Genomic DNA, 23,411 nt, shown 5'->3' on the forward strand with positions numbered 1-23,411 from the left:
AGTTGGTAAGGCAGGTGCCAGGTTGAGATTCATTGGGAGAGTCCTTAGAAAATGTAGTCCATCAACAAAGGAGGAGGCTTACAAAACACTCGTTCGACCTATACTTGAGTATTGCTCATCAGTGTGGGATCCGTACCAGATCGGGTTGACGAAGGAGATAGAGAAGATCCAAAGAAGAGCGGCGCGTTTCGTCACAGGGTTATTTAGTAACCGTGATAGCGTTACGGAGATGTTTAGAAAACTCAAGTGCAGACTCTGCCAGAGAGGCGCTCTACATCGCGGTGTAGCTTCCTCGGCAGGTTTCGAGAGGGTGCGTTTCTGGATGTATCGAATATATTGCTTCCCCCTACTTACATCTCCCGAGGAGATCACGAATGTAAAATTAGAGAGATTCGAGCGCGCAAGGAGGCTTTCAGACAGTCGTTCTTCCCGCGCCTGGAACAGAAAAGGGAGGTAATGACAGTGGCACGTAAAGTGCCCTCCGCCACACACCGTTGGGTGGCTTGCGGAGTATAAATGTAGGTGTAGATGTAGATTTACAAATGAGTTGTTTGACAATGATAAAAGCCTAATGGTACACTGTTCATTCATTTCTCACTCTCAGTCACTGATCACACTACACACATTGTACATACATTTGTTCATAACGCTACACACACTGTCAGCTGAATTCAGGACCATCTTGCGCACCGCTGTTTCCCTTTTGCCAGCCACAAAAAATGAGTCATCATCCTTCTATAACGAATGACATGTTGCGGTCATAAAAAGGGTAAGGTGTTAGTATTACACAGTGCATAGCTTTGGGAGTAAGTTCTCGCAGAAAAGGAAAAAAAATGGCTTTGAGCACTATGCGACTTAACTTTTGAGGTCATCAGTCGCCTAGAACTTAGGACTAATTAAACCTAACTAACCTAAGGACATGATACACATCAATGCCCGAGGCAGGATTCGAACCTGCGACCGGAGCGGTCGCTCGGCTCCAGACTGTAGCGCCTAGAACCGCACGGCCACTCTGGCCGGCCAAAAAAAAAAATAAAAAAAAAAGAATTGAAAAAATTAATTAAAGGGGGGGACATAGTGTGAAAGTGTTATGTGGAATGTAAGATGTTTTATTATACGCTGATGGAAAAAAATCGCAACACGAAGGAGGAGATATGCTACATAAACGAAAGATTATAGGAGTGTTTCTACATTTAAAAATGACGTCTGTTCAAACTTCGCACCAGTCGCATTAGAGTGGCGCCAGTAGCGCCACTGTGAAGATGCAAATCAGGTTTGCTTCAAATACACGCTGTAACGGTCGTGAGCGTTAGTCTCCTTTGAGACTGCACGTGGTGAACTGGTTAGTCAAAAATGGTTCAGATGGTTCTGAGCACTATGGGACTCAACTTCTGAGGTCATCGGTCCCCTAGAACTTAGAACTACTCAAACCTAACTAACCTAAGGACATCACACACATCCATGCCCGAGGCAGGATTCAAACCTCCGACCGTTGAGGTCACGCGGTTCCAGACCGTAGCGCCTAGAACCGCTGGGCAACCCCGGCCGGCGAACTAGTTAGTCAAGAATGCCCTTAAGGCGACAAGGACGCCATTGTCGACATTTCACTGAATTTGAACGCGGTCATGTAATAGAGCTACAAGAAGCTGCATTTTTCTCTGAAATATTCCAGAAAGTTTGGCAGGTAAGTAGCCACTGTACATGACTGGTGGAAGCGGTGGTCAGCAGAATGTACGGTCGCAAAAAGAGCGTACCCCGGACAGCCACATGGCACTACCGAGAGTGAGGACCATCGTGTTCCGAGTGTGAATCTGGCGCATCGTACTGTATCTGCAGCAGCAGTTTGAGTAGCAGTTGGCACCACAGTGACACAACAAACTGTTCCGAAGCAGTCACTTCGAGGACAACTCCAAGCCAGAGGCCCTGTAGCGTGCATTCCACTGACCCCAAACCATCACCGTTGTGTTCTCTGATGAAAACTGGTTCTGCTTCAGTGCCAGTGATGGCTGTGTGTTGGTTAGGAGGAGACCAGCCAGTTGAGGGCTTGCTACCAACCTATCTCCGAGGTAGACCGTTGGACATACACTTGATGTTATGGTCTGGGATATCATGACAGCAGGCGCACTCTCGTTGTTAGCCCACACACACTGACTGAAAATCTGTACGTCAGTCTGGTGATTTGACCTGCTGTGCTGCTGCCTTCTAAAGCATTCCAGGAGGGGGTGTTTTTCAACAGGATAACGCTCGCGCACATACCGCTCTATAGATTGTCGACATGTTGCCTTGGCCTGCTCGATTACTAGATCTGTCTTCATTCGACCACATCATTGGACGACAACTCGAGCACCACCACAATCAGTATTAACCTTCCCTATACTGAACGACCAAGTTCTACATCAGCATCTACTTCCATACTCCGCAAGCCACCCGACGGTGTGTGGCGGAGGGTACCTTGAGTACCTCTATCGGTTCATCCCTCTATTCGAGTCTCGTATTGTTCCTGGAAAGAAAGATTGTCGGTATGCATCTGTGTGGGCTCTGATCTCTCCGATTTTATCCTCATGATCTCTCCACGAGATATACGTAGGAGGAAGCAATATACTGCTTGACCCCCGGTGAAGGTATGTTCTCGAAACTTCAACAAAATTACCGAGCTACTGAGCGTCTCTCCTGCAGAGTCTTCCACTGGAGTTTATCTATCATCTCCGTACCGCTTTCGCGATTACTAAATGATCCTGTAACGAAGCGCGCTGCTCTCCGTTGGATCTTCTCTATCTCTTCTATCAACCCTATCTGGTACGGATCCCACACCAGTGAGCAGTATTCAAGCAGTGGCCGAACAAGAGTACTGTAACCTACTTCCTTTTTTTTCGGTCTGCATTTCCTTAGGATTCTTCCAATGAATTAATTGTATATGGTCATTCCATTTTAAATCACTCCTAATGCCTACTCCCAGATAAATTACGGAATTAACTGCTTCCTGTTGCTGACCTGCTATATTGTAGCTAAATGATAAAGGATCTTTCTTTCTATGTATTCGCAGCGCATTACACTTGTCTACATTGAGATTCAATTGCCATTCCCTGCACCATTCGTCAATTCGCTGCAGGTCCTCCTGCATTTCAGTACAATGTTCCACTGTTACAAACTCTCTATATACTACAGCATCATCCGAAAAAGCCTCAGTGAACTTCCGATGTTATCCACAAGGTCATTTATATATATTGTGAACAGCAACGGTCCTATGACACTTCCCTGCATCACACCTGAAATGACTCTTACTTCGGAAAACTTCTCTCCATTGAGAATGACATGCTGCGTTTTGTTATCTAGGAACTCTTCAATCCAATCACACAATTGGGCTGATAGTCCATATGCTCTTATTTTGTTCATTAAACGACTGTGGGGAACTATATCGAACGCCTTCCGGAAATCAAGAAACACGGCATCTACCTGGGAACCCGAGTCTATGGCCATCCGAGTCTCGTGGACGAATAGCGCGAGCTGGGTTTCACACGATCGTCTTTTTCGAAACCCATGCTCATTCCTACATAGTAGATTTCTAGTCTCCAGAAAATTCATTATACTCGAACATAATACGTGTTCCAAAATTCTACAACTGATCGACGTTAGAGATGTAGGTCTATAGTTCTGCACATCTGTTCGACGTCCCTTCTTGGAAACGGGGATGACCTGTCCCTTTTCCAATCCACTGGAACGCTACGCTCTTCTAGAGACCTACGGTACACCGCTGCAAAAAGAGGGGGGTTGGTTCGTTCGCGTACTTTGTGTAAAATCGAACTGATATCCCATCAGGTCCACCGGCCTTTCCTCTTTTGAGCGATTTTAATTTTTTTCTATCCCTCTGTCATCTGTTTCTACCTTTTTAATTTTGTCATCTGTGCGACAATTTAGAGAAGGAACTCCAGGCATGGAAGTTCATCCCGCAAACTAACACACGACACCTGTACAATACAATGTATGCACGCTTTGCATGCTTGCATTCAAACTTCTGGCTGCTACACCGGATATTAATGTACCAGCATTTCACATACGCAATGGCTTGTTTCGCACTGAACGTTAACCTGTGATGATTACAGCAAACCCACGCACACAGACCATTACCTACACTGGGATTCGAACCACCACCCACAACATAAGCAAGGCATCATAAAAAAGTTGGGGGATAGAGCAAGGAAAATCTGCGAACCAGAACTGCTTAACGAAGAATTACAACATCTCATCTATTCAGTGCTCAAGAATGGTTATTCGTTCTCTGAGGTAGAAAGAGCGTTAAGACCACCGCGTATAAATCATGACGATGCTCAAGCGCCGGTGAAGTCGAATGTTTTCCTGCCTTTCACTAAGAACGTTACTGAGTGCATATGAAATATCTTGAAAAATCGGAACATCGCGGTAATCCACAAACGTGCCCGGGAAATGCAAGATCACCTAAATTCGGCCAAGAATGCTAGCCAACCGCTGGGAAAAAACGAGGAATTTCTAGATTCCGTGTAGTTGTGGGGAGGTGTACGTGGATCGACAAAAAAAAAAGAACGACCAAAAACCTACTAGAAGAGTGCAGGGGCAATTGCAGAAGAGGGGAGATTGACAGGTCAGCTGTTGCGGAACATGCTTTGCAGCCAGAAGACCGCGACATTCATTTTGGTAGACCTCAAGTACTGACAGCCACAAGCGGGTACCATAAAAGGCTATGCAGAGAGGCCATAAGGATTCTAAAACACCCCAGGAATTTCAACAGGAAGGAGGAGGGTGTAAAATTGAACGACATCTGGATTCCGGCGCTGAAGATGTGTACCAGCCTTCCACCACGTGGTGATAGCAACAGTGGACAACGGCAGTCGACAACGACCAGTTCGCTCGGTTATGTAACGTCACGCCACTGCGCGGAACACGCAGAAGCGGAATTTTGCTGCAGTCAGTAACGAGCTAGGGTTTGAATCGGATACGACGTTCAAAGAAGCTACGCTCCCCCTTCAAAATGTCCTCCGCAGATGGCGCGAAACGTTGGGTTTTAATGTGAAATCCATTCGACCATGACATAATAGCCCGGATCTTGTAATAATTGTAATAACTTAAATATGTTACCTGGACAAACGTATTCCCGAAAGTTCGTTGCTCTAATTGCTAATTTTTTGGTGTTGCGATTTTTTTCCTTCACTGTAGTTATTATTTGTGTTACTTTTTCACCAAACCCCTACTTTGTGTTATCTAAGTAAATATTCTTTGTAATAACTGCCTGGGTTAACCTGTACTTTCTAACTGCCCTTTTAAATAAGTTTGTTTTTAGCAATTTCTTTAATCTCCTTTGATAGTTTATTGCACAGTTTTATTCCTTGGTAGAAAATGCTGTTTTATGTTTATTCTTTCTCTCTTTCAGCCTGGAACGTGTTCCATGATCAACGACAGAGGTGTATCTCCAGTAATCGCCAACATTTTTTTATGTATATAACTGTTTAGTAAATGTATTCACACGGTGCTGTTAAAATCCCCAGTGGTCTAAACAGGTCTTTAAGATAAGCTCGAACACTGATTTTTTGTAATTGTTCTTAAGGCCCTTTTCTGTAATTTGAAAGCATGTTCATATTTTGTCCATTTGATCCCCAGTAATGAATGCCATAGCTAATAACTGAGTGTACGTGTGAACAATACGTAATTAAAGACACTGGTTGTTGTACACTGATGGACCTAACGGCGTAATATGCTTGTGACATGCTGTCTGCAAGTATCTTTGTGTGTTCACATCGCTTCAACTGAGAGTCAATAGTCATTTCTAGAAATTATGCATTTATTACCCTGCCTTTAGAAGTGCCGTCTACATATAAATTGATAGTGTCATTTTCCCTCTTCGGACTAAAATTTATGGCATTTATTTTCTTCATGTTCCGCGTCATTTTATTGCTTATGGACTTATTGTTGCCTTCCTTGAAGGTTTCTCATTTGCTTTTTCTGCAAGGAGTTCTCTTGTTTTCTCAGTGACTATAATATTGTTGTCATCAGCAAAGAGAATTTTTCCTCCACGACTAACACAAGAGGAAAAGTCATTCATGTATATCATGAACTGTACTGGTCCTAAAAAGCTACCTTGAGGAACCCCCTTATTAATGTATTTTGGCTCTGATAACTGTGTGATTAAAATTTTAGATTTATTTAAGGTATATGTTATCTCTATTCTTTGTACCAAACTTGCTAAGTATGATCGGAGCTAATCAGTGACACATTCATCATTGTTAATACTATTTCGTACTTCTGCCACTTCGGAAACCAAACAGCCATTCACTTAAAACGTGTTTATTCAAATACCTCATTAATCTGTCTTTCAAAATTGATCCTTTTGTTTTTGAGAATGGTGACAGCAGGGAAACGGGCCATTAATTTTCTATGCATTTGACTGCATTACCTTTCTTTAGCAGAGATATAGCTCTTGTCTGCTTAAATACTCTGGAAATTTCCCTACTGTGAAGGATTCGTTTATTATGTTTGTTAAGGGGGTTTGTAGGCTTTCTATGCATTGTTTCAAGACACATGTAGGTACTTTATCTAATCCTACTGACTTTTTATTTTTTAGTTTTTGTACAGTTTTACTGATTTCGTCCTCTGTAGCTAGTAGCAACATTATTGCACTTAGTGGTTGATTACACTACTGGCCATTAAAATTGCTACACCAAGAAGAAATTCAGTTGAAAAACGGGTATCTATTGGACAAATATATAATACTAGAACAGATATGTAATTTCATTTTCACGCCATTTGGGTGCATAGATCCTGAGAAATCAGTACCCAGAACAACCACCTCTGGCCGTAATAACGGCCTTGATACGCCTAGGCATTGAGTCAAACAGAGCTTGGGTGGCGTGTACAGGTACAGTTGCCTATGCAGCTTCAACACGATACCGCAGTTCATCAAGAATAGTGACTGGTGTATTGTGAAGAGCCAGTTGCTCGGCCACCATTGACCAGACGATTTTAGTTGGTGAGAGATCTGGAGAATGTGCTGACCAGGGCAGCAGTCGAACATTTTCTGTATCCAGAAAGGCCCATACAGGATCTGCAACATTCGGTTGTGCATTATCCTGCTGAAATTTAGTGTTTCGCAGGGATCGAATAAAGGGTAGAGCCACGGGTCATAACACATCTGAAATGTAACGTCCACTGTTCAAAGTGCCGTCAATGTGAACAAGAGGTGACCCCATACCATCACGCCGGGTGATACGCCAGTATGGCGAGGACGAATGCACCCTTCCAATGTGCATTCACCGCGATGTCGCAAAACACAGATGGGACTATTATGATGCTGTAAACAGAACCTGGGTTCATTGCCGTTCGTGCACCCAGGTTCGTCGTTGAGTACACCATCGCAGGCGCTTCTGTCTGTGATGCAGCGTCAAGGGTAACCGCAGCCATGGTCTCCGAGCTGATAGTCCATGCTGCTGCAAAACATCGCCGAACTGTTCGTGCAGATGGATGTTGTCTTGCAAACGTCCCAATCTGTTTACTCAGGGATCGGGAAGTGGCTGCACGATTCGTTACAGCCATGCGGATAAGATACCTGTCATCTCGACTGCTAGTGATACGAGACCGTTGTGATCCAGCACGGCCTTCCGTATTACCCTCCTGAACCCACAGTTTCCATATTCTGTTAACAGTCATTGGATCTCGACCAACGCGAGCAGCAATGTCGCGATACGATAAACCACAATTGCGATAGGCTAAAATCCGACCTTTATCAAAGTCGGAAACGTGATGGTACTCATTTCTCCTCCTTACACGAGGCATCACAACAACGTTTCACCAGGCAATGCCGGTCAGCTGCTGTTTGTGTATGAGAAATCGGTTGGAAGCTTTTCTCATGTCAGCACGTTGTAGGTGTTGCTACCGGCGCCAACCTTGTGTGAATGCTCTGAAAAGCTAATCATTTGCATATCACAGCATCTTCTTCCTGTCGGTTAAATTTCGCGTCTGTAGCACGTCATCTTCGTGGTGTAGCAATTTTTAATGGCCAGTGGTGTATTTACCGATGCTATATATGATATAAATGTTTTTTTTTAATTGATGCTGTAACTTCTATGCAATTCTTGAAAAATGATCATTCATATTGTTTGATAGGTGGTGTTGATCAATGATTACTTTATCCCCCTCCCTTATCAGTATGTTTTTATGCCTTTGTTTGTCTCTCTGTTTCCGTTTTTTATAGCTCTCAGATTGTTTTCCTTTTAGTCTCTGCATTCTATATTATTTTGTGATTATATAACACTTTGCAGCGATCAGTAGCTACCTGTGGTAGAAATTCCAGAACTCTGGCTCATTGTGACTCTTTTTCATGGAATGGAGGTGCTTAAGGGTTTGTGTGGACTTCTTACGTAATACCTACCGTTATCCATTTGTTTTTGTGAGATATTGATACTTCCGGAAACGTCTTTTCAAAGTTCAATTTAAATAATGTTGAGAATTTAGAGAATTCCATGTTTATATTGGCTTTGCTGTGCACTTCATCCCAGACTTGATTTGATAGTTCTTTACACAAATCTTGTATTTTGATTTCTGATAAATGTCATCTGTAAGCTTACAATTAACGGAATTTTTCCACACCCGATTTTACTGTTATTATTTTACAGAAACTGTCTGATAGTCAAAGATCTTCTATAGCTACTTCTCACTCTTCCTGTCCATATTTGTGACCACATTGTCCATTACTGATGCAGTAGCTGTAGTAGCCCTTGTAGCACTACTGACCACCAGGACGATGTCACAACTCTGAAGGACATTTTTCAGAGTGCTTCTAGCTTCATTTAAAGTATTTGTGTTTGTATTTGTTTCTCTACACAAAATTACGTTGACTTTTGTACTTGAGATTTTATCCAAAACAGCTGTTTCTTTATTAAAAAACGTGCCACACTCCCACTGGAATATTGTTATACACCCAAAAAGATTAACCTCTTGGTGTTATCAAACACTGTTAATTCAGTAGCTGATGTTTAACTTCACTTACTGCATTACGGTCAGATCTCGATTTGAACTGTTTTCCTTTTCTGATATAAATGCATGATCCTCCGTCCATTGAAATAGGCCTTCAATAAGAGTCTATCCTTTCGTACAATGATAATATGATATGTTGGATTTCTGTGTGTCTATACCAGTGCCCGGAGACATAAGCTACTGAGTAGTTCAAAAGTTGGAAAAAATTATTTGTAAACTTTTGGTAAGTTCCTATGGGACCAAACTGCTAAGGGTATCGGTCCCTAGGCTCACACACTACTTAATCTAACTTAAACTAAGTTACACTACCGGCAACACACACACCCATGTCCCAGGAAGGACTCTAACCTCCGACGGGGGGAGTCAAATGTTGAAGTTCAGCTTCAAATTTCTGTATTTTATTTTTTATTGATTATGTGTTTTGATGAGGGATTGTTAAGTCTGTGAAATGTCCCGTGTTGCTTTTCCCAATGATTTCATTTTCTTTGTGACATGTAGTATGTGTGTCATTTGGTGTGTTAGGACCTATCTAGTGAGTGTTTGTTTTAGAATTTTTTAAGCTGCTGGAGGTAATCTTGAAGCAAGGGAACCTGCTGTTTGAAGTCATCCTAAAAATGATCTATTTCCCTTAGCTGTGACAACGGGTATTTGGCCATGCATGGTCTGAGATCCACCCCCTGTACTTTGATGAATCAGCGGCACCAATCTTCCCTTCCCAGTCCTATTTCGGTGTAGGTCACGCCTAGTGAAACCACATCCATTGATAGTCCCGACGGGCACCAGAGTGACATGGCGAAGTCGGCTGCCGTCAGTGTTGTCTGTAACTCCACATTAATCAACCTCACAGCTCCATTAAACTGTGGCTGATGATGACGCTGAAGCAGCTCAACGGAGTATAAATTTGTGCCGCGAGTCAGGGAATTCCCCTTGTCCACTTCACCACCTATGTCATATGCTCCATCCCTGTCCAAAGGAATATTTTGCAAAAAAAGTGTCAATACGCGTACGTTAAAAAATCTTTCTGAAATAGGACTGCTACACTTCCTTTGAAGTCTTTCAAGTAACAGTGTCATATCTGCTCCATTTATGACGTCTTCGCACGAAATCTATCTCCATTCGATGCCAGTCGTTTTACTCCATCCTTCTCAACGCGATCATCTGAAACAATTGGCACTTACATTCTTGTAAGACTTGTTCACATAAACCAGTTTTTACGGCTCTTTAGAGAATACTTGCATTGGATAATCTATCGGGTTGACGTTACCACAATTGATTGCTTTTAGTCATAACGTCCAGGTTTCTGTCTGCTTTAGGGGAACTGAACATCCGTTGATGCAGCGCCATGTTTATCATTACAGATCAGATATGATATACGTGCGATGGCTTTGAAAATGGAAAATCTCGGGCTAGATGATGTGTTTAGTCATTAACCAGCTAGATTTCCCTACCATTACGCACACGTCGAAGTATTTTGATGTACAAAATGCCCGTTGCCTACCGCTTCAATAATTATCACAATGTAATGTCATTATAAAAAATAAATAAGTCCCATGCAGTCCGTCTTCATCTCGATAATACTTTCAAGGCGTATAGTTTTTTTGTAAACTGAACTTGCAGACTATTCAGAGGGAATCCACTTCTGGAACGATAGGTGAAGGTTGCATTGAATCCTTGCTAGGGGGGAGAGCCTTACCGTTCTTCTCTTCTCTTTCAGGTGGGAAGTGCTATACAGAACCAGGACTTCACACTGATTGAAGACTACGTGACGGGCCTCAAGACGCTGCTCTACCTACGCTCCATAGAAGAACTCAGCTCGTGGGACGGCCAGTCTCCTCCGACGGAAAAACATCAGAAAGGAAAGCCGGTCGTTTCTCTCCAGCACATCCTCGGAAAGGTACTTAAATCTATAATTCATATCTGCGACGCTGATGGGCAATATAATATTATACGTACGTGTGCTGTATCCGATTTGTGAAAACTAGACACATTTTGTGTGCCGGTGATGCTATAGGATAGTCGTTTCTTCATAACACTACTATGAAAACTTTTAGCTCTGTAGTCCTCATTTTCCCGTACCAGAAAACGATGTCTTACTTCCGTTAGATTGGAAAATACCGTCCTCTGAATCACTGTTCTTTCTTATTGGGTTGAGGTATTAGCTCATACCCTGACGAGAGTGGTACTTGCTATACCATGAAGCATCAATTAAGTATTTATCAAGCGTGATGTAGATGTTGGCCACAATGCGGTTTCTGAATCATAAAGCTTTCGTTCCATTTGGAATTAATGTCCACCCACGCCAGTAACAGAAACGAGCCACCAAAGACACGTACTCCTACATTAATTAGGAATGAAAAGCACAATATTTTGTATGTTCTACAGCATTAACTTATTCTGTAAGCCGATTTTCGGCTCACAGAGCCATCATCAAACTTTAACTGACTATCGTCGCCAAAGAGAGTACAGTATTTAAGAACAAAATTGAAAGAGGCATTACACATTTAGAGTGAGATATGAATCCACAGTAAATATCACCTCTGATAGTGTAGTGGTAATGCAGTTAAAAACGTTGAAGTTAAACATGAAAAAAATATAAAGGGAACAAACCAGAAAACATCAACACTAAACTAAACAGTGCCCATAAAACAATTTAAATTAAATTAACAATCGCAATAAAATAAAATAGAGTACCTACTAAAGAATAGTTTGAAAATGTGTAACATATAGAAGGTGATACAGAAACGATGTGAAACATAGAACTGACATTTGTAAAAACAGAATATAAGGAGTAAGTAGACATTCACAATAAAACATAAATACAGAAAACATGGAGGAGTAAAATGGAACAGACAGTGTGGGAAGCGTTAGAGGACTGTAAGGATTAAGTGAAATTTAGATGAGGGAAAGTATTGAGCCCTGTTTGGTCGTTTAAATCAGGACTGTGGGTCAGATGCTTGTTGACTTCCAGGGCTGACAACAGATTACGTTATTTGCCTTTGTTCGCTAAGTGGAGGACATGGGACTGTGTCTGGTAGCTGTGGCCATCACTCAGTATATTCTCAGCAAATGTTAAGTCACCATGCTGCACCTTCCAGCTACATTCGTGTTCTGTCAACCTAGTTGTTATGTCTCTGCCTCAATGACCAACATAGAACTTATCCAATCAGGATAAATAAATTTGTACTCCTCGACTTCCATGTATAATTCTTCTGCAAGCTATTCCTCAGTACTCTTCGCTCACGCTAAATTTATTTTATTAGGATTGTTAATTTAAATCGTTCTACAGGCGCTGTTTAGATTACCATTAACGTTTTTCTGGTTGATTCCGTTTCTATTTATTTGCTGTTTAACGTTTTAATTGCGTAACCACCGCACTGGCAAAGATGACAGTTACTCTGTGTTGGTATCTCTCTTTGGATGTGAAATATTGTTCAATGCTGTTCTTGAATATTGTTTCCTCTTTGACGACGCTAGTGAGTTAAAGTTACGATGGCCTTGTAATCCGAAAACCGGTAAACAAAATAAATTAATTCTGTAGAACGTACATAATATTCTGCTTTTCATTTACAATTATGAAGTTTTTCTACCAAGAATCGACGGAAGAATCAGTTAATCCGGTTATATTCGTTGTGGCTTGGAAGCAACAGCCTCCAAATGTCATCTTAAAGAATACCTTTCCACGCCTGAGTCACACGCACTTCTAAGGTCATGTAGATTACTGGCTGGAGAATGATGTGAATATATACGTCTACGTAACGTATCCTATAAATGCTCTATGCGTGACAAATCAGGGCACAACGGACACCTTCAAGGATCCGTAAACTCTCCTGCAGTTTGTGGTGTCAACTACAGTTCGAGTTCTTGCATTGTCCTACTGGAATATGCCATTTCATACCAAGGTCACGATGGGTAAGACATCTGGGATTACGATTCTTGCCACAACATACTGGCGAACATTCTACCTCCCCTCTACAATTTCCAATCAGTCCTGTTGTCATAGCCCATACCATGATTCAACGAGTTGCTGAGATATGGATCTTGACAATCGCTGCTTCCTATGACCTTTCATCAGGTCGTCTACGGACACGTTGGTATCAATACGACTACTAAAAACGGAAGAAGGACCCATCGCTGAACACAACAGAATGTCACCCAGTGGCCTAGTTGACTATGGCTGCACGCCATGCAAGTCTCTGTTGTCCGTGGTATGGTGTCAGCGGTGAACGACGACTGGCAACTCCAAATCTCAACTCAACTTCAAAAATGGTTCAAATGGCTCTGAGCACTATGTGGCTTAACACATGTCGCCTCGATCTCCACACAACTACTGGCACTCCCAGACACACAATTCAGTACATACAGGGTGTTTCAAAAATGACCGGTATATTTGAAACGGCAATAAAAACTAAACGAGCAGTGATAGAAATACACCGTTTGTTGCAATATGCTTGAGACAACAGTACATTTTCAGGCGGACAAACTTTCGAATTACAGTAGTTACAATTTTCAACAACAGATGGCGCTGCAAGTGATGTAAAAGATATAGAAGACAACGCAGTCTGTGGGTGCGCCATTCTGTACCTCGTCTTCCTGCTGTAAGCGTGTGCTGTTCACAACGTGCAAGTGTGCTGTGGACAACATGGTTTATTCCTTAGAACAGAGGATTTTTCTGGTGTTGGAATTCCACCGCCTAGAACACAGTGTTGTTGCAACAAGACGAAGTTTTCAACGGAGGTTTAATGTAACCCAAGGACCGAAAAGCGATACAATAAAGGATCTGTTTGAAAAATTTCAACGTACTGGGAACGTGATGGATGAACGTGCTGGAAAGGTAGGGCAACCGCGTACGGCAACCACAGAGGGCAACGCGCAGCTAGTGCAGCAGGTGATCCAACAGCGGCCTCGGGTTTCCGTTCGCCGTGTTGCAGCAGCGGTCCAAATGACGCCAACGTCCACGTATCGTCTCATGCGCCAGAGTTTACACCTCAATCCATACAAAATTCAAACGCGGCAACCCCTCAGCGCCGCTACCATTGCTGCACGAGAGACATTCACTAACGATATAGTGCACAGGATTGATGACGGCGATATGCGTGTGGGCAGCATTTGGTTTACTGACGAAGCTTATTTTTACCTGGACGGCTTCGTCAATAAACATAACTGGCGCATATGGGGAACCGAAAAGCCCCATGTTGCAGTTCCATCGTCCCTGCATCCTCAAAAATACTGGTCTCGGCCGCCATTTCTTCCAAAGGAATCATTCGCCCATTTTTCAGATCCGAAACGATTACTGCATCACGCTATCTGGACATTCTTCGTGAATTTATGGCGGTACAAACTGCCTTAGACGACACTGTGAACACCTCGTGGTTTATGCAAGAAGGTGCCCGGCCACATCACACGGCCGACGTCTTTAATTTCCTGAATGAATATTTCGATGATCGTGTGATTGCTTTGGGCTATCCGAAACATACAGGAGGCGGCGTGGATTGGCCTCCCTATTCGCCAGACATGAACCCCTGTGACTTATTTCTGTGGGGACACTTGAAAGACCAGGTGTACCGCCATAATCCAGAAACAATTCAACAGCTGAAGCAGTACATCTCATCTGCATGTGAAGCCATTCCGCCAGACACGTTGTCAAAGGTTTCGGGTAATTTCATGCAGAGACTACGCCATATTATTGCTACGAATGGTGGATATGTGGAAAATATCGTACTATAGAGTTTCCCAGACCGCAGCGTCATCTGTTGTTGACAATTGTAAGTACTGTAATTTCGAAAGTTTGTCTGCCTGACAATGTACTGTTGTCCCAAGCATATTGCAACAAACGGTGTATTTCTATCGCTGCTCGTTTAGTTTTTATTGCCGTTTCAAATATACCGGTCATTTTTGAAACACCCTGTATGTTCTCCGAAATCTTCTATTACGCCCATATTCATTTATATGATTCGTTCTTTAGGGTGACTCAGATGTTCTACTCTCTTTTTATTTAAGGTAAATCTCCAGCTTCCTCTTAGATATTTTCTCGGCTATTTTATTGAACTTAGGTCATAATGAGTCTCCCCGTATGATGTTGTATATTATTTCATCCCCTATTTCAACTCTTTCGTTCTACACGACGTCTCTGAAGTGAATACTTATAACAAAACGCTCGTCTTTACCGTAAGTATTTATTTTCTTTCTCTCATTCTTAATCGTGTTGGTATTATGCCGCCGGCTGCTGTGGCCGAGAGGTTCTAGGCGCTTCAGTCCGGAACCGCGCTGCTGCTACGGTCGCAGGTTCGAATAATGTTACGACGAGACTCAGAGGGCTTTAGACACGGGTTCACAGGTAGATGCCGTGTTTCTTGACTTCCGCAAGGCGTTTGACACAGTTCCCCACAGTCGTTTAATGAACAAAGTAAGAGCAATCGGACTGTCAGATCAGTTGTGTGATTGGATTGAGGAGTTCCTAGATAACAGAACGCAGCATGTCATTCTCAATGGAGAGAAGTCTTCCGAAGTAAGAGTGATTTCAGGTGTGCCGCAGGGGAGTGTCATAGGACCGTTGCTATTCACAATATACATAAATGACCTGGTGGATGACATCCGAAGTTCACTGAGGCTTTTTGCAGATGATGCTGTGGTGTATCGAGAGGTTGCAACAATGGAAAATTGTACTGAAATGCAGGAGGATCTGCAGCGAATTGACGCATGGTGCACGGAATGGCAATTGAATCTCAATGTAGACAAGTGTAATGTGATGCGAATACATAGAAAGATAGGTCCCTTATCATTTAGCTATAAAATAGCAGGTCAGCAACTGGAAGCAGTTAATTCCATAAATTATCTGGGAGTACGCATTAGGAGTGATTTAAAATGGAATGATCATATAAAGTTGATCGTCGGTAAAGCAGATGCCAGACTGAGATTCATTGGAAGAATCCTAAGGAAATGCAATCCGACAACAAAGGAAGTAGGTTACAGTACACTTGTTCGCCCAATGCTTGAATACTGCTCAGCAGTGTGGGATCCGCACCAGGTAGGGTTGATAGAAGAGATAGAGAAGATCCAACGGAGAGCAGCGCGCTTCGTTACAGGATCATTTAGTAATTGCGAAAGCGTTACGGAGATGATAGATAAACTCCAGTGGAAGACTCTGCAGGAGAGACGCTCAGTAGCTCGGTACGGGCTTTTGTTAAAGTTTCGAGAACATACCTTCACCGAAGAGTCAAGCAGTATATTGCTCCCTCCTACGTATATCTCGCGAAGAGACCATTAGGATAAAATCAGAGAGATTAGAGCCCACACAGAAGCATACCGACAATCCTTCTTTCCACGTACAATACGAGACTGGAATAGAAGGGAGAACCGATAGAGGTACTCAGGGTACCCTCCGCCACACACCGTCAGGTGGCTTGTGGAGTATGGATGTAGATGTAGATGTAGACACAGTGCATTGCTAAGTAGCCCAGCGGTGTTTGCGTTTTTGCCTGTCCTTCTCGAAGTCTCTAACTTTGGAGATACGCTTTACTGATCTAATGACTGGCACAACAGTTCAGCTCCAAACTACTCCGTTCTGAGCTTGTCTGGCGGAATTTTAATAAATTTTTTAAGCCTATACAATAAATTTCTTCTGCTGTGCAGCAACACTTGCCCTTAATACGATTATTTGGATGCGATAGTTTGTATCGACAGGATTTTGTTCGTCTGAAAATGGCGAAATGCCTAAACGCGTAAGGATAAAAGAAATCAAATAATGCGAGAGTCTTATTATAAGTGCAAAATATGACCACCACGTCTCATAAGGCTTTTATGCAATACGTATCGTTAAGCGAATACATTGGCGAACAACATGGTCCACTGTTCCAGTTTCGCCACAGTTAAAGCTACCGTTTCCATTCTATATTATCCAGATGCATAAGGTAAGGCCGGTCCATGACTTATAAGAAAATGGATCATATCTCTAAAGAGCAGAATTTAATTACTGTGATGTAGTCACCTAATATAGGCAAAGAACTCATAGATCCGAAGTCCAGTTGTTTCTCGATTCCAGTCCTGTGATTCTATCATTATGCACGAAGCGATTTCTTCCTTGGGGTTCGCTCTTTTCTCTAATATCTTGAACACTTTTTCTGTTTCTATTCTTAGTAACCATTATTGCGCTCCCCTCCTTCTATACTACTGACCATTAAAATTGCTACACCAAGAAGAAATGCAGATGTTAAACGGGTATTCATTGGACAAATATATTATACTAGAACTGACATGTGATTATGTTTTCACGTAATTTGGGTGCACAGATACCGAGAAATCACTATCGAAAACAACCACCTCTGGCCGTAATAACGGCCTTGATACGCCTAGGCACTGAGTCAAATAGAGCTTGGATGGCGTGTACAGGTCCAGCTGCCCATCCAGCTTCAACACGATACCACAGTTCATCAAGAGTAGTGACTGACATATTGTGACGAAACAGTTGATCGGCCACCATTGACCAGGCGTTTTCAATTGGTGAGAGATCTGGAGAATGTGCTGGCCAGGGCAGCAGTCGAACATTTTCTGTATCCAGAAAGGCCCGTACAGAACTTGCAACACGCGGTCGTGCATTATCCTGCTGAAATGTAGGGTTTCGCAGGGATCGAATAAAGGGTAGAGCCACGGGTCGTAACACATCTGAAATGTAACGTCCACTGTTCAAAGTGCCGTCAATGCGAACAAGAGGTGACCGAGACGTGTAAACAATGGCCCCCATACCATCACGCCGGGTGATACGCCAGTATGGCGATGACGAATACGCGCTTCCAATGTGCGTTCACCGCGATGTCGCCAAACACGGATGCGACCATCATGATGCTGTAAACAGAACCTGGATTCATCCTAAAAATGGCGTTTTGCCATTCGTGCACCCAGGTTCGTCATTGAGTACACCACTGCAGGCACTACTGTCTGTGATTCAGCGTCAAGGGTAACGCAGCCATGGTCTCCGAGCTGATAGTCCATGCTCCTGCAAACGTCGTCGAACTGTTCGTGTAGATGGTTGTCGTCTTGCAAACGTCCCCATCTGTTGACTCAGGGATCGAGAAGTGGCTGCACGAGCCGTTACAGCCATGCGGATAAGATGCTTGTCATATCGACTGCAAGTGATACGAGGCCTTTGGGATCCAGCACGGCGTTCCGTAATACCCTCCTGAACCCACAGATTCCATGTTCGGCTAACCGTCATTGGATCTCGACCAACGCGAGCAGCAATGTCGCAATACGATAAACCGCAATCGCGATACGCTACAATCCGACCTTTATCAAAGTCGGAAACGCGATCGTACGCATTTCTTCTCCTTAGACGAGACATCACAACAACGTTTCACCAGGCAACGCCGGTGAACTGCTGTTTGTGTATCAGAAATCTGTTGGAAACTTTCCTCATGTCAGCACGTTGTAGGTGTCGCCACTGGCGCCAGCCTTGCGTGAATGCTGTGAAAACCTAATCATTTACATATCATAGCATCTTCTTCCTGTCAGTTAAATTTCGCGTCTGTAGCACGTCATCTACGTGGTGTATCAATTTTAATGGCCAGTAGTGTAACTGCCGGGTCTAAGAGGCATTATTCCAAACATGATGAAAAGAGCTTCCGCAGGAATGTTCCTGTATACATTCTGTAAATCTGATACATATGCCCCCTGCACTTTGCGTAGGGCTTGCTTGGTTTCAACTAGTGTTACCTAATGCGCCCACGTACTTGCAGTGTAATCTAGAGTGGAGTCACGAATAGCATCATGTTGCAGTCTGGTATTGTTTAAGCGTACGTGTAATTTACGTAGGTAAGTTTCTGCAATTTTGAAATATGTATGTGTGTTTTACGTACAACTGCAGTATGTCGTTACCGCATACATCTGAACCAAATTATTGGTATTTCTTATCCATGACAGATACCCTTGGAGCACCATGTGTAACGTTTTGTTCCTAGCTATTTTCAGTTTTTTCTGAGCACCTAGTATGAATCAACGACACAACACATTGACAATTTTCTTCTAATTTTTGCCTACTGTTTCTTGTTACTACTGTCAAGTCGTCTGAGTGGACCATGAATCCTTTTGATAGTTCGCTATATTTTCTGTAATATAGTTTCCAGACAAATATCCCAGAACACTGGTCCATACAAAGAGCGCTGTGGGAATCCTTAGTTAGATGCTGTACAGGACTCTGCTCTATAGTGTTGTGATTTTCTTTCTGTACTAACTTGGTGCTAAAATTCTTCTGTTCAGTGCTATTTGTATGGAATCTACGAGCTCTTCCTCATTTTTGTCCACAACAAATCGTTCCGTCTGTCAGCTCTATCTTGAACTCAGAATGCAAAAGATCCCAGTTTGCTTTCCGTAATTTGTAGCTGCACGTCGTTGCATTATAATTTTCCACGTTATGTTGCTCATTAGATAAATTCAACTATTAAAATTTTCTAACAGTACATTTATAACACTCATGTGTCTTTTATTACATCCATACGTTGTTTTTTGACGTCCTCGTAGTAATCTTCTGCAGGCGTTCAGCTGGTGTACAGAACGAACGATTATATACGCTGGGAAAGTCACAGATCAAAAATTACGCGCCTTCACTATTGCATGCACTGTGCGTTGGCTGTTACACCAGTCAAGTGTCTGACCTTGAAGATCGTAACGGAATCCAGTAGCGTAACCTCCACCAACTAAAAGCGTTGTTTCTGGATTTTCTTAGCGCACGGAGGTGGTTCGGCGCTTATTGGCGATTCCCAGTTCCCTCTACCACACAAACCGAATGGTCAACGCACTATCCAGATGCCTCACATTTCAGGGCGGACATCCAATTTTAGTCACCGAAAACGTCCGTTAATTCACTCAATCATATTTCTACTACATCAATTCTGGCACATTAGGATGTCATCGAGCAGTAATTTTTTACCTATAACTTAACCATAGCTCATTTGTACGGGCGAATGACCATAGTATGGATTCTTCAGAAGGTTGTTTTTTCTCTCCTGCATCTGCGAATTCCACCAGAGTTTGCTCTTGGGATGGACAGTGTTACCGCTTGTTGTACGTGACTCAGCTCTACGACGTATTTTCAGTTCGGTCAACATCTTGGTCTTTGTTCTTTACAAAATGCTTTAAATGGTTATGCTTTAAAATGGTTATTAAAAGATTTCAGAGACCAACCCGATACTGCCTTTATAAACAGCTACGGAGTACAGGATGAATCAAAAAGAATCATCCGATTTTTAAAAAAATCATAACTATTATGTTACTTGAGATGTGTGCGTGAAAAACGATTTGTTGGAAAGAGCAAGCTTTCGAGTTCTGCATGGTTCCCGCCACACTGGCATCTGGAAGTGCGGGAGTTTTTAAATCAAAGGATTACTGAACGATGCATTGGTCGCACAGGACCAAATGATTCAGCCTTGCATTACTGACCTCCAAGGTCACCGGACATGACAGCATGTGATTATTTCTTGTGGGGGGGGGGGGGGGGTTATAAAAGACTGTTTATGTGCCCTCTTACCAACAACAATGAACAAACTGAGACATCGCATAACAGCAGCTATCTATCTATCTATCGCTTGAGCCTTGTCCCGCAGTTACGCAGGGTCAGCCATCGTTAATCGGATTTGGCATGTTAATGGTTAAGGGGTGGCCGGATGCCCTTTCTGCCGCCACCCCGTACCCCCCGGGACGGAATTAGTGTACCCCAACTGTCTGCGTCGAGTGTAATCCATGGAATAGTGCGAAAGTGGTCAGATGTCTGCGAGCTGTATAACTGAGGCGGAACATGGGGACCAGCCCGGTATTCACCTAGCGGGATGGGGAAAACCGCCTAAAAACCACATCCAGGCTGGCCGGCACATCGACCCTCGTCGTTAATCCGCCAGGCGGATTCGATCCGCGGTCGGCGCGCCTACCCGAGTCCAGGAAGCAGCGCGTTAGCGCTCTCGGCTACCCTGGCGGGTGTCGCATAACAGTAGCTGTGGAACTGTAACTCAAGACATGCTCGCTGCAGTATGGGAACATGGGCATATGCTGTGCATCTCAAGGGGGACATATTGAACACCTATGCGAAGGTATAAAAAAAAAACATTTTTTTAGTTTCCCGTTCATCAAAAAAAAATTCATTGTATACGTTTGTTAGTTTCAGGAATATAGACGTGCCAGGTCGGATGATTTTTTTTTACATCCTGTACATTTCCTGTTTTCAGAATTTGCCTCAATTCGGCGAGCATCTACAGAGACGAGAGGAGATCATAGCGGAGATGAAGAGGAAGCAGGAGCCCCTGGATGCAAGCAAACCCTCCGAGCCGCTGAGGCCGGCGCACCAGCCGCGTAAGCCTGTGCCCAGCGTCCAGGACATCGTGGGGCAGGCGCTGCCACACATCGGCGCCTACAAGGCTCTCGACAACACCAAGCAAGTCGTCGCCGTCGTGGACGAGGTGAGAAACTAACACGTTGCAATCATAACGTGTAGAATTCACGGCTGACATCTTCGTTAATTAAAACTTCCGGGCTAATATGCCGTGGTCGAATAGTAGAAATTCTTGCAATTCTTCCTCCTGACGTTTCATTGCCAACTGCGGGCAACATCTTCCAAGATGCGCCAACGACTGACTGCTAGGACGGGAGCGGATCCATCAAACACGTCGAAGACTGGTGGTACCTAATAGTCATCTGTTAAATATCCATTTAAAAAATGGTTCAAATGGCTCTGAACACTATGGGACTTAACAGATATGGTCATCAGTCCCCTAGAACTTAGAACTACTTAAACCTAACTAACCTAAGGACATCACACAACACTCAGTCATCACGAGGCAGAGAAAATCCCTGACCCCGCCGGGAATCGAACCGGGGAACCCGGGCCTGGGAAGCAAGAACGCTACCGCACGACCACGAGCTGCGGACAAATCTCTATTTATTTTTTAGGGACACAATACAGTTTTGTGATTGGAATAAGGTGGATAGGCTACCATTTAGATCTATGGAACGTAGTGCAGAACTATCTTCTAATAGGCAGAAGAAAAAGTTTGACAGTTTACAGAAGGGCAGACAGGAAACACCGGTTACGGACAATTCCCGTACGGTCATTGATTTTTCCGGAAAAGAACTAAGGAAGACATTTCTGTTCTCTCAATAGGAGGAAATTTTGCAATTACTCCACTGAAGGTTCTCACGGAGGATACTGTAGATAATATAGAGGTGGGGATTCGTCTCAAGGAGAAAAGAAGGCATTACTGAAGACTGATGAGCACAAGAATATTCTCGTACTTACCGCTGATAAAGGCAGTGTTACCGTTGTATTGAAGAGTGAAGACTACCACAGTAACGTCAGTGACCCCTTGGATCCTACCACGTATAAAAGGTTGAAAAAGGATCCTGTTGTTCTTGTTGTTGTTGTTGTTGTGGTCTTCAGTCCAGAGACTGGTTTTATGCAGCTCTCCATGCTCCTCTATCCTGTGGAAGCTTCTTCATCTCCAAGTAACTATTGCAACCTACATCCTTCTGAATCTGCTTAGTGCATTCATCTCTTGGCCTCCCTCTACAAATTTTTGCCCTCCACGCTGCCCTTCAATACTAAATTGGTGATCCCTTGATGCCTCAGAACATGTCCTACCAACCGATCCCTTCTTCTAGTCAATTTGTGCCACAAATTTCTCTTCTCTCCAATTCTGTTCAGTACCTCCTCATTAGTTATGTGATCTACCCATATAATCTTCAGCATTCTTCTGTAGCACCACATTTCGAAAGCTTCTATTCTCTTCTTGTCCAAACTATTTATCATCCATATTTCACTTCCATAAATGGCTACACTCCATACAAATACTTTCAGAAACGACATCCTGACACTCAAATCTATGCTCGATGTTAACAAATTCCTCTTCTTCAGAAACGCTTTCCTTGCCATTGGCAGTCTACATTTTATATCCTCTCTACTTCGACCATCATCAGTTATTTTGCTTCCCAAATAACAAAACTCATTTACAACTTTAAGTGTCTCATTTCCTAATCTGATTCCCTCATCATCACCTGATTTAATTTGACTACATTCCATTATCCTCTCCGGCCACTATGGCCGAGCGGTTCTAGGCGCTTCAGTCCGGAACCGCGCTGCTGCTATGGTCGCAGGTTCGAATCCTGCCTCGGGCATGGATGTGCGTGATGCCTTTAGGTTAGTTAGGTTTAAGTAGTTCTAAATCTAGGGGACTGATGACCTCAGATGTTAAGTCCCATAGTGCTTAGAGCCATTTGAACCATCCATTATACTCGTTTTGCTTTTGTTGATATTCATCTTATATCCTCCTTTCAGGACAGTGTCCATTCCGTTCAACTGCTCTTCCACGTCCTTTGCTGTCTCCGACAGAATTACAATGTCATCGGCAAACCTCGAAGTTTTTATTTCTTCTCCATGAATT

The 23,411-nt window shown here is 43.2% G+C and overlaps 1 protein-coding gene across 1 annotated transcript in view; it reads left to right on the forward strand.

Annotated features, from left to right (window-relative positions):
- Positions 1-23,411, forward strand: part of LOC126297821 (dihydropyrimidine dehydrogenase [NADP(+)]) — a 280,937-nt gene that overhangs the window by 214,800 nt on the left and 42,726 nt on the right. The window contains exons 16-17 of the mRNA XM_049989053.1: positions 10,712-10,891; positions 21,204-21,434. Of these exons, the coding sequence (XP_049845010.1) occupies positions 10,712-10,891; positions 21,204-21,434 (411 nt within the window). The remainder of the gene's footprint in view (positions 1-10,711; positions 10,892-21,203; positions 21,435-23,411) is intronic.

Source organism: Schistocerca gregaria, chromosome X, assembly GCF_023897955.1.
Source record: "Schistocerca gregaria isolate iqSchGreg1 chromosome X, iqSchGreg1.2, whole genome shotgun sequence".
NCBI classification, from domain to species: domain Eukaryota; kingdom Metazoa; phylum Arthropoda; class Insecta; order Orthoptera; family Acrididae; genus Schistocerca; species Schistocerca gregaria.